At 40.4% G+C, this 12,739-nt stretch overlaps 1 protein-coding gene across 5 annotated transcripts in view; it reads right to left on the reverse strand.

Moving 5' to 3' along the window:
* Positions 1 to 884: 884 nt before the first annotated feature.
* lama2 (laminin, alpha 2) overlaps positions 885 to 12,739 on the reverse strand; it is a 170,330-nt gene continuing 158,475 nt past the window's right edge. For all 5 annotated transcript variants that reach the window (XM_056427389.1, XM_056427388.1, XM_056427387.1 and 2 more), the window contains 10 exons: positions 10,505 to 10,617; positions 6,492 to 6,585; positions 5,956 to 6,051; positions 5,202 to 5,282; positions 4,890 to 4,967; positions 4,647 to 4,725; positions 3,678 to 3,809; positions 3,342 to 3,472; positions 2,551 to 2,770; positions 885 to 2,418 (listed from right to left, as the gene is read on the reverse strand). In XM_056427389.1, the coding sequence (XP_056283364.1) occupies positions 2,258 to 2,418; positions 2,551 to 2,770; positions 3,342 to 3,472; positions 3,678 to 3,809; positions 4,647 to 4,725; positions 4,890 to 4,967; positions 5,202 to 5,282; positions 5,956 to 6,051; positions 6,492 to 6,585; positions 10,505 to 10,617 (1,185 nt within the window). In that variant the 3' untranslated portion in view covers positions 885 to 2,257. The remainder of the gene's footprint in view (positions 2,419 to 2,550; positions 2,771 to 3,341; positions 3,473 to 3,677; positions 3,810 to 4,646; positions 4,726 to 4,889; positions 4,968 to 5,201; positions 5,283 to 5,955; positions 6,052 to 6,491; positions 6,586 to 10,504; positions 10,618 to 12,739) is intronic.

Below are 12,739 nucleotides of genomic sequence, written 5' to 3' on the forward strand. Positions count from 1 at the left end.
ACACCGCCCTCTAGTGCATCTGGAACAGCAATGCTGGGACATTTGTCTCTAAAATCTTGTCTGTGAGATTCAAGAAGTTTATGTGATTTAATAAAATGTTTTATCAAGAGTTGAGATATAAGGATTTATATATACACTATAGTTCAAATGTTTAGTCACTTGGAAAAGAAGAACTTCATTTTTCAAAGAAAAGTGCTCTAATTTTTTTTTTTCCAATGAAGATGACATTAAATTATTTAGAAATATACTCTATACATTGTTGTGGTAAATGAATATTCGAGGTGGAAATGTCTAGTTTTTAATGAAATATCTACACGGGTGTATAGAGGCCCATCTCCAGTGTTCTGATGGTACATTGTGTTTGGTCATCGCCTTAGAAGTGTCCTCAGCCATCAACACTCTGACCCTGCAGACGCTGTCTCAATGTTCCCTCGTGGTAATTAGGGGACAGAAGAAATACTTAATCAAATCAGGATGACAAGCACACATAATAATTTTTTCAATCAACAATTTAAAATGAAAATTATTGAATGTGGTTGACAAACTCTAGTCACTGAGTTATTGATACATGAAATTTACAGGAACAGTGGACGGTAATCCAGGAAGTCTGCACCCAGTTTATCATGTGAAAAAGGTCTGTACTGCCATCTAGTGGACGGCCAGTGAACAAGCAGCAGGGCTAATGAATTATCAGTCTTATTACTTATTGAGGAGAATATATCCAACAAATAATTTGCTTTAAAGATGTCCTTCAGTGTCGAGTAGCGATCCCAGACGGGATCCTGACACATCCTTCTGGTTCAGATGAGTTTTCTATTTTTTCCCAATAATACATTTCAACATAATTAATCTCATCTAAAGTTTCAAAGAACGACAGGACAATGTTTGCTGCGATCAAAGAATATATTTTTAGAAACTGCTGCTGAAGTATTTCCAGCCACACCACGCAGAACATGCACCACCGTTAGTGTCCGAGAGAAACCGTGTTCCTTAAAATCACAGAAAAGCAACACGCTTGTATGACTATGTTCAATGATGGCAATCAAATCAATTGATAGAAGTGTGGAATGTTAAAGGAATATTGCACCATAAACTCTGATCATTACTCTCCATCCTGTATATTGAAGCACCAGTAAAGTGTCACTGTAACAATCGATAAAATAGTTTTCTCCCAAACAACGAACACATTATTTGACGAAGCGTATTCATGTCATTGGGTTTATCAGGTTGGCTCCACGTGTAATTGTCTGGATAAAAAGGTTATGAAATAAGTAGAGGACATTTGGATGTCTGAACAAGGTTGACATGTGTGGTGATATGAAATAAGTGAACAAATGATTTAGATTTTCTCAACATCTCAGGGAACGAGGTTTATGAAGGACGCGTGTAGAAAACACACAATCTTTAAAATTTTGATTTTTCCCTTCTTCCAAAGAAGCTTACGCAACGAGGGTAAAATTATGTAACTGAAAGATTCAAGATGCCTTGCTCAACCTCTGAGGAACTCCACTGAAGAACAAATCCGATGTAAAGCTCTCGCATATCACAGAATGTAATTCTCTTGAATACGGTGAGCACCTGTAACATGAACATTGCATAGCGGACAAAAAAACACATTTTAAAACCGTTTGTTCTCAATTTGAAACTGACCAATCGTACGCTGGACATAGTCTCAGACTGCAGATGTGAGGAAGAACTTTGAAGAAAAGGTTTTCTTATTGAAAACTGACCCGGGTAACTTTGCCTGTTAGTTTGGCTACAGCCTCGATGGGAGAGCGTCGGGCACTAATTCTGAGACACGAGCGCAAAACCTCTGTACCGCCCAACTCTTGCTTAACTAATTGAAGTATGCATTGGGGTATGCAGGTATGTGCATATACATGTTAATGTGTGCAGATTTGTGCACGTCTACCCGTATTTCTCTATATATTCTTTATTTTGTATTTGTATGTCTTTTGTCTGAGTACCTTTGAATACGTACGATGTGTACATCTTTTCTTCTGCATGTGCATATCTCAAAAACCAATAAAATATTTGATCACAAAAAAAACCCTAATTGAATAAAAACTGTTTTTGAAAGGAAGTATTTTGACATCTGGAGCCCCTGTGATGCAGATATCCCCTACTTTTTGGACCCCACACCTGCACAAAATAAGTTGTGTTTTACTCATTGATCCAAACATTGTGCCCAGTGCAGGTTCAAAGACCAAGACCGTAATGTATTGGGCAAACAACAAAGGGAGCTCTGTGGCGCCGGTTAGGCCGCTGCCGCAGGACAGGAGAGAGGCTGGACTCCTTTAATCTCGAGAGCCTTGTTGAACTGCACTTCCATGGTCTTAGAAGCTTTGGTGATCTTCAGGTTCCGCAAACAACCTTTGAAGGAAGTCCTGGTCGAGAGAGCTGCCTGGCGAACTCCGTCTGAGGGAAAAATAAAACGGTGACGTTTCACAGCGTAACGCGTGTTTAAAGTTGCTCTAGTTTTGATCGGAGAACAATGCCTATGTGTTAACGCGTTTCATCTTAATGGCGTGCGTTGGAAGGCATTCGTACCCGGATATCCTCCGACGTAGATGGGGTCGTTTGTGTCACAGGTGTTGGAGCGTGCGTTGGGGCTCTCCGCTTGGCTCTGGTGGTCGTCGACCAGCAGCTCCACCCTGTGGCGGAGCTTCTTGGCGGTGACGGAGTGCCACCGGCCGTCGCAGAAGCCTTCGCCCTCAGGCGTGTGCGCCGCCGTAATCCGCCCAGCTCCGTTGTCCACGTGGAAGAGCAGCTAGAGGAACAGCGGATGTTGTTGTGTGTGTAATCTAAGTACCTCCATTGTGCGTTGGTGGTTTTTAAGCAGACATATTCAACCCGGAAGCTGCATATTCTAAAATGTGTCCTACAACCTTCCAGAAGGTAGATTAAAATGATTAATTCAACATTTTAGGAAGTAAACATTTTTGTTTTTCTGGCCAGTTCGAATAAAAGCTTAATTTAACTCAAAGTGGCAAAGTAATATTGATAATAAATATGTTGTACTGTATCCCATTGTATAATCCATAGAATAACATAAGTGGTCAAATGTGTGGTTTTCAAAGGGGGAGCAGACACAGCCACGGGTCGTCAGTCTAGAGATTGTTCGATACATTAACCCCTTTCGTAAAATTCAATTCTTGTTTTAAAATGTCTGGTTATGGATTCAACTATTTAGTGAGCGTTAGACTTTAAAAAGAAGCTCAATACCCCTCATATCTGTGTTCTAAATAATGAAACAGAGTTAGGTTAGATGTTTCCAAACTCTGTCAGAACAAACATATGTTTTTGAATATTGAACTATTCCTATTATCGTGGTTACTTACCTTTCCCTCGACGATCTCTAGTCCCAATCCATCTTTTGCTTGGTTACTGACGGCTAAAAGCACCCCGCTGGTTCTGCTGGTCCTGAACTCAAATGCTATCGACACATCCAGACCGACTCTGTAAGAAGAGACTGGAGAGACGGCGAGAGCGATTATTAATCCTCTTTATAGCAAGGAAATGCAAAATGAACAGTGCTTCCTTTCAGAGTAAAACTGGACTGGGTTTTGGCTGCGGTTCTGTTTTCCTAGATCACTGATGGGTGGTTGTACCTGGACGGCCGCTGACCCATGACAGGCTGACAAGATCTCATAATAACGTTTCCATTCTCGTCTCACCTGCTTTCAGGTAGCCGGTGCCTTCAAAATAGGTTCCAGTCTCAGTGGCAACAAAGCATCTTCCGATCATGTGACTGGAGGTGGGCGTGGCCATGTTCAATTTAAAGTCCTCTACGACTGCCTCAGAGCGGCCTAGGACGAGAGAGAGAGAGAGGAGGGATGGATGGAACAATCATGGAAAAACAAAACAGCTTTGTCATCAATATTTAAGATACACAACAGTTCAGGCCATCAGGATTGTGAACTCCGACCTCACCAGGACCCCCACATAGACCCACACAACTGCCCCTCTTAGGCACACACACACACACACACACACACTTACTGTAAATATTGTGTTGTTTTTTATTTGTAAATAGTGTGTACTTGTTGCCCTTGCACATTCCTGCTGAGCATTGCCACTTTCATTTCACTGCACACCCTGTGTGTGTATGTGACAAATAAAACATCTTGAATCTCTTGAATCTCTCTTGAACAAACGAGTTACGAGTGTAACGCAGCAGTGGAAGAAGAACTCAGAGCTTCAATCCTCAAGTAGCAAAACAGTGTCAAAAGTACAAATGTGTCAACATCACATGACGGTAAAAAGTACTGGTGCAGAATGGCCCTTTTTCAGAATAATACATTTTAATGGATTATAATTATTGATGCATTCCTGTGTTTATCACTTTTACTGTTGAAGCTGGTAAAGGAAGAGATCGAGAAGAGAATTACTTTATATACTCTTTAGAAGTTTCTGACGCTCCTCCCACGATCAATAAACTCTTATTTAAATAAATAACACATAACTCATATGTTACATATGTGTATTATTAATATACAAAATAATTACTAATTAAATTATCAAACAAATATAGTGGAGTGTAATTAGAAATACTTCAAAACAGTACTTGAGTACAATACTTGAGTGAATGCACTCGGTAGCATCCCGCCAGCAGCAACATGTTGCATCATAAACACATTCCTGACCTGTAGCTGCAGCCTTGGTGCTCACCGCCCCCCCAACCATCTTAAACCGACGGATGCATCCATTGATACTGTACAGGATCTACACACAGAAAGAGAGAGGATGTTTTTGGTTCATACTTAAAAATGGTTACAAAAATACCCATCAATCAACCACAATTATTGGACATTAATAATCTGTTCTTGTGTGTTAATTAGAAACTAAACATAAATATGGAATCCATGAATATAACAAATGTCTTTTACCGGTCCTATTCTCTTGCTGGTGTAGTTTTGTGGTAATCCGCCAAGATACAGCATCCCAACCACGTCCAACAGGTCAGCCTGGAAACACAAGGTACGGTATTGACCCAATAATAAAACAATCCTTAATCAAACTTGATCAATAAGTGCACGGCTGTAATATTAGTAGTTTATTACTCGAGCCTTTTTCTTTATATTTTCCTCCAGAAAGTATTTTCTTTTTACTAGTCTGCCATGAACCTGCTTGTAGGTGCAGCTATGAGCAGTATTTCATATGTGAGAAAAGGTTCAAATCTTTAGAATAGAAAACAATACCCTCTTTGGACTGATCATCTGTTTACTGTATCGGCCGTCAACCATCAGTAAACATCTCTGCTTGTTCCGAGTCACACGGATCTGAGAGAACAGAAATGAAAGGAGGGTCAAAATAAACGGACAAACTTTAATCGGACAATATTCAGAGCAAGAGACAACGTCAGTCATTTCACAGCATCAACAAACACTAGATGTTGTCTTGGAGGTAAATAAACAAATGTTGCCAACATGTGTCCATTAATGATGTAACATAGTTAATAATAATAGTTAATTGTATTAATAATTAAATATAGTTAATAATAGTTAATTGTATTAATGATGAAATATAGTTAATAATAGTTAATTGTATTAATGATGAAATATAGTTAATAATAATAGTTAATTGTATTAATGATCTAACTTAGTTAATAATAATTAATTGTATTAATGATAAAACATAGTTAATAATAATAGTTAATTGTATTAATGATAAAACATAGTTAATAATAATAGTTAATTGTATTAATGATAAAACATAGTTAATATAAATAGTTAATTGTTCTAGAAAGTGGGGAAATTTGTAAATTCGTCTCCGGTACTGAATATTTAGGATAGCAGGAAGCAAAGATGCTTTGACAAAAACAAATGGTGAAAGTTATCTACATGCAACAGTTTCTTTGAATCCAAATCAAAACGCAGTAAATAACCAGGACGGTATCTAAGTGACTTATTGTTCAATAATGAACAAGCGTGAAAGAATGAAAGACGGTCTTACCTTGTGCCAGTTCCCATCGTTTATGGAGAAGGGGACGCAGCCAGATATGTTTCCATGACCAAGATCATAACCGAGACAAACCTGTCTGTCCTTGATCTAGAGGAGCAGAGAGACGGAGGGTCGTGACGGAGGGATGACAAGCTGACGTGGTTAATATGAACCTCTATGCTCCGGAATATGGTGACCTTGGTGAAGCCGACAAACACGATTAGTCCCGGCACAATCTCACAGTGCAGACAGAAAACAATGTTGGGGGAAAGGGGGAATATGAAACTCCCTAATTCTAAATTATACGTTTTTTTCCCATAATTTTTTTCATAGAATTGGCATCACTTCCACACGTCATCCTGTGTGAGCAACTCTTTACAGCACAATAAGTTAGCTGAAGCCCATGTCAAAAACGTTGCTTCATAAAACAAAAAAGCAGCTTGAGTGGTCACGAACCAAATTGAATTCATAACGAAATAAATAGAACTGTGCGGAAAACAAGAAGAAGAAGACGACGTGCAGATGGCACTGAAGGCGGTAGACGGTACCTGTATGGTGACAAAGTCTGCATGGTTGATTCTTGCCATGTAGAGCACCAGACCCGACTCCTCCTTCGTCCTCAGCTCAAACTCCAATATTAGCCTGAGACACACGCACAAACAGGAATCTTTGATTATAAAAAAACAGAATATATATGTACATATAATAGCACATTTACCAACGGCACAGTACGTCGTCTAAAACAGGAACAATCGGTCTTTGGCATGCTTTGCATTTTTATCCGAATACTGAGAAGAAGAAAAAAGGATCCTGAACTCTCACAGCACTTCAACAGTAAAAGCAATAAACCTATAACAAATAAAATTATTCATTTATAAACCAAATTGTAAAATATTCAAATCGAATGATTAGTATTTTTTAATAAGGCATGGCATTTTGATTTGGACAAAGCAGCTTCCCATCTCAGAGAAGATGTCCAGTCGTTACGTCTGATTCAAAGTCTTCATTGTGTGTGTATATTTGTCTGGAATGTGTTTCCTCTTACATTATTTAGTTGTTCTGGTCAGTTTGTGAATCAGACGGTCAAGTCCAGAACACGTTCAGTAATTCAACATGTTTATGTCTCGGGGACATTTTGTTTTGGTCTTATCCCGTCAAAACTATCACTCACTCACTTCTGTTTTCCTTCTGTAATTTAGAGCTTCTCTCCATAGCGTGGGATCGAAGTAAAGACCGGAGTGTTTATTACACGTGACGAGCATTTAGCAACATTTGCATTGTTGGCATGTATCCAAGTCAATTTACTGTGCAACATATTTTTTATGTCATTAGTAGTATTTTACATTTCAGGCGACTTTTCTAATTTAACTCCACTAAATTAATGTCACGGCTACTACAAAGTTACTTTGTGGTTTAAGATTTTAAATACAAAACTAACATTGGCTTAATAAAATATGAAACACGGTGACAGATAGCTCAACAGAATATAAAGTAGTTAACGTGAGCTACAGTTATACCAACCAGTAATTGCTGCCCCACGTTAATGCATTATTTATAGGGCTGTCAATCGATTAAAAAAAATTAACTAATTAATCGCACAGTTTGAAATTGCGATTAATTAATCGCGATTAATCGCGATTAATCGCAAGTTAAAAGTTAAAAGTTCATTCTTTTTAAAGACAAAACTTCACACAGAGCTGTGTTTTCAAAGAGGCTCCTACATATACAGTGCCAGCGAGGTATTTAATATCGTGGATGATAAATTGTTTCTTCAGTGAAACATCAGATTAGTAAAAAAGAAGTATATTGAGACCCCATTGGTCCTGTCATCTTTAACACTGAACAGCAGAACCAGTGGCCTTGATAACTGACTGACATTCAAATATGTCACGTTAACCCTCTGGAGGCTGGGGGCATTTTATACATTTTACAAAATAAATTAAATTCACCGTTTAAAGTTTTTTGCATGTGACACACCCCCACGTGTTTTACATCAAACATTCCAGAACAATCTCAGCTCTGAAATGAGCCTCATTGTCCTCGCGCCATGTCCTCTGGTTCTCTGACTGAAAGGCTGCTAAATGAGCCATACCTGTGAGGTGGGAGGTCCTTTGTGATTTACTGAGTGTTCATTGGTTTTTTTCCCCCCGAAATGTTGACAGATAAACGGATTGACCAATCACGGTGAAGGTTTCGTGTGACCAGTTCTTTCCGCGCCGCGTCACCCGACACGTCGCCCTCCGTTCCTCTGTGTATCAGAGGGGGAGACGGGAGGAGGAGCAGGAGGAAACCCGACTGATTCATCCACGAGTTTAAACTGATTTCTGCTCCTTATTTTCGCGGAGAAATGATTGTTTTAAAAACGGAAACAGTGTCAAACCGTACTGCTGCGGTTAAAAAAAAAAAAAAAAAAAACTTGCGTTAATTGCGTTAAAATATTTTAGTGCGTTAACGCGGCCAAATTAATCGCATAGATTAACGCGTTAACGCTGACAGCCCTAATTATTTATAATGTGAATAACCTTTCAGAGCATTTTTATTTTGCTCATACTACTTGCTAGCTTTTACTTCAAGGTGTTAAATTCCGAGCATGTACAGTGCATCCGGAAAGTATTCACAGCGCTTCATTTTCTTCCACATTTTGTTATGTTACAGCCTTATTCCTAAATGGATTAAATTCATTATTTTCCTCAACATTCTACACACAAAAACCCATAATGACAAAGTGAAAACTGTTTTTTGCAAATTTTTGCACATTTATTAAAAATAAAGAACGAAAACATAACATGTACATAAGTATTCACAGCATTTGCTCAATACTTTGTTAAAGCACCGTTGGCAGCAATAACAGCCTCAAGTCTTCTTGGGTATGATGCCACAAGCGTGGCACACCTATTTCTGGGCAGTTTCTCCCATTCTTCTTTGCAGAACCTCTCAAGTTCCATCAGGTTGGATGGGGAGCGTCGGTGCACAGCCATTTTCAGATCTCTCCAGAGATGTTCAATCGGGTTCAAGTCAGGACTCTGGCTGGGCCACTCCAGGACATTCACAGAGTTGTCCCCAAGCCACTCCTTTGTTATCTTGGCTGTGCGCTTCGGGTCGTTGTCCTGTTGGAAGATGAACCGTCGCCCCTGTCTGAGGTCCAGAGCGCTTTGGAGCATGTTTTCATCCAGGATGTCTCTGTACATTGCTGCATTCATCTTTCCCTCAATCCTGACTAGTCTCCCAGTTCCTCCCACTGAAAAACATCCCCACAGCATGATGCTGCCACCACCATGCTTCACTGTAGGGATGGTATTGGCCAGGTGATGAGCAGTGCCTGGTTTCCTCCAGACATGACGCTTGGCATTCAGGCCAAAGAGTTCAATCTTTGTTTCATCAGACCAGAGAATTTTGTTTCTCATGGTCTGAGAGTCCTTCAGGTGCTTTTTTGCAAACTCTAGACGGGCTGTCATGTGCTTTTTACTGAGGAGTGGCTTCCGTCTGGCCACTCTACCAAACAGGCCTGATTTGTGGAGTGCTGCAGAGATGGTTGTCCTTCTGGAAGGTTCTCCTCTCTTCATAGAACAACGCTGGAGCTCTGTCAGAGTGACAATCGGGTTCCTGGTCACCTCCCTGACTAAGGCCCTTCTCCCCCGATCGCTCAGTCTGGCTGGGCGGCCAACTCTAGGAAGAGTCCTGCTGGTTCCAAACTTCTTCCATTTCCGGATGATGGAGGCCACTGTGCTCATTGGGACTTTCAATGCTGCAGAAATCTTTCTGTACCCTTCGCCAGATCTGTGCCTCGATACAATTCTGTCTCGGAGGTCTATAGATAATTCCTTGAACTTCATGGCTTGGTTTATGCTCTGATATGCACTGTCAACTGTGATACCTTATAAAGACAGGTGTGTGCCTTTCTCAATCATGTCCAATCAACTGAATTTAGCACAGGTGGACTCCAATCAAACATCTCAAGGATGATCAGTGGAAACAGGATGAACCTGAGCTAAATTTTGAGTGTCATGGCAAAGGCTGTGAATACTTATGTACATGTTATGTTTTCGTTCTTTATTTTTAACAGATTTGCAAAAAACAGTTTTCACTTTGTCATTATGGGTTGTTGTGTGTAGAATGTTGAGGAAAATAATGAATTTAATCCATTTTGGAATAAGGCTGTAACAAAACAAAATGTGGAAAAAGTGAAGCGCTGTGAATACTTTCCGGATGCACTGTACGTATTGCCTCCACACAGCTCTCAACATGGCGCCTCGTAGCCGATCATGCTCACCGGAGGGCGTAGCATTGCAAGCCGTACGACAATATTGCCCTTTTAATTATCATTAATGCAGAGTGTCTCAAAGATCAATTATTTTTGTGAGTCTTACAATTAGTAGTTGGTTTTAGTCTGCGCTGTGTCGTTATATCTGTGTTCTCTTCTCACGTGACCTCTTTCTAGCCAATCGTGCTGTGAGATAGCTTTTGATCCTGAGATTTGCTTCACTTAAGGCCTGAACTGCAGGAATGAATAAGCACCACAAAATAAAAAATACTAAAATGATTATTTATTGTGAATACATACCTCTCTCTGACTTTTGTTTCATCAAAAGCAAATCTCATGTGACTGTTCCTGGTCAGTCCAAATTGGTATGCCTCCTCGAGCGCTGCCGGGGCCACAGCTGATGCACACGAGTCCTGCAGATTGGACATAGTGTCAGTTGCACTGACAGGCTCACAGCACACTGCGCCTCTTATATTGGCTCTCGTCAATAGGAACCATGACACCTGAGCAGAACACATGCCGATCACAGTCATGGGGTCCTACGTCTGATACTCGGGGACCTAAAGGGCTCATTGGTCTCAAAGGGTTATGAAGCGGTTATTTATATTATAACAGGCAAATGAAGAGTTCCCAAATACCTACAATTCATACAAATTATTGTAAGTTTATAAGTTAGGACTTGGAAGTGCAATATATAAATACAGTATATATTTTTATTGTGGGAATACGATATGAAATATTTCTGTTGCAGCATACGGCCTATTAAAATTGGTTTAATGTAATAATTTCTCATTACAGTTTCTTTTCTTCTTCAACTCAAATCAGTTGCTCCATGGTGGATGTGGATGATCAGATCAACGGACCCTCCCACAGTGTGACATCAATCAATGTCATAAATCCTGCACATGTTTCATTTTCATCTGAACCAGACATCAAACACACAATAGTCTGGTTTCCATTTGATTGATGCCTCACTTTGGCAGCAGGGTAAACAAAATATTAGACGAGTTTTACTCTTCCCCTCGTTTTACAGGACGCAGTTCAGTCAGTGACCAGAAGATGTCAGTGTAATAGTACAAGTGAAGGCATCGCAATGTCTTACTCCTCACCACCACTCTCCTTGTCCAAGATTCCTCTTGGAAAGGAAGTGTCCTTGTCCAAGATTCCTCTTGGACAAGGACACTTCCTTTCCTTCCTTCTGTGACTATTTCCTCTTCTTCTCCACTCACACGTTTATTTCTCTAATCCCATTTCATGTCACTTTCTAATGTTTCTCTCTTCTAGTCTTTGCTTTCTTGTCCACCTCATCCCTCCATTATTTACTACTCTCTGCTTTATCCTCTTCCACTATCTACCTCTATCCTCCTCCATCTCCTCTACAGTGTTCTCTCTCTCCTTCCACCTCCCATATTTCCCACCTTTCCATTCTTTACTCCACCCTCTACTTTTATATCCTATTTTAAATTTCATTTACCTTTCCTCATTTTTAACCTGCTGTATCCGCCTCCACCTCCTGTTCTAGTAGACGCCTTGTGTCCACATCACCCATTTTCACCTCTCTTTCCTCCTTCCATTCACCTTTTTACAACATGTGCTTCATTTTCTTCCCGTCCTCCTCTTCTCTTGCTCCTCTGACTTTTCCCATCTTGCCAAATCTCATCTCCTGCCATCTCATCAGCCCTTTCCTCTTTTCTAATTATCTTTCCTCTCTTCTTTTCACTGCCCTTCCACCTCCTCGTATCTGTTTCTCTTTCTCTTTTCAGATCTTACTGTACTATCTGCTACATCTGCATGTTTCTTCACACACTGCTGCCCCCAGACTTTCACCTTTTTATGACCACCTCTCCTTTATCTTCTAAACTTTCCTTGTCCTCACTGATTGCTCCATTCTTTATATCAACCTCTCTTCCACTGGTTGTCTTGTCTTTCCCCTTCTTTCCTCCCCTCCTTTCCTTCAATCTCTTCTTCCGAGCTCCTTTCTGTGCAATCTTCCTTTCCGCTCTTGGATACATATCCTAGTAATTAACAAAGCGGCTTTGCCATACCTCTAGTGTCAGTGTTAGGCACCATAAGAGAGGCACATGAGACACTCACACACACACACACACACACACACACACACACACACACACACACACACACACACACACACACACACACGTGTGTGTGTGTCTTAATCTCCTATCCTCTCCTCTCTTGTTCTCTTTCAAGTGAAGACATTCTCCACACGGTGACCTTGCTTTGTTACAGCTGACACTCACCTCTTATCGCGCTCTGTCCTCATATCTGCTCCTCCTACTCAACCTCCCTCTTTTTTTTTCCCCCTTTCACTTTTCTCCCTATCTAACAAAAGGGAGTTGTCACTTGCTCAGAAGCTCGTTCCTTGCTTTCCTTTCATTCTTCTCTGGCTTCCTCTCTTCCATCTTTCCATTAAGCCAACAAAAGGCAGTGGCCGCTCTGTTCAGAAAGACTCTCTCTCTCTCTCTTTCTCGTTCTCTCTCTCTTCTTTCTGTTTTCTCTTCTTCCTTCATGGCT

The sequence above is a fragment of the Pseudoliparis swirei genome, chromosome 12, assembly GCF_029220125.1.
Source record: "Pseudoliparis swirei isolate HS2019 ecotype Mariana Trench chromosome 12, NWPU_hadal_v1, whole genome shotgun sequence".
NCBI lineage: Eukaryota > Metazoa > Chordata > Actinopteri > Perciformes > Liparidae > Pseudoliparis > Pseudoliparis swirei.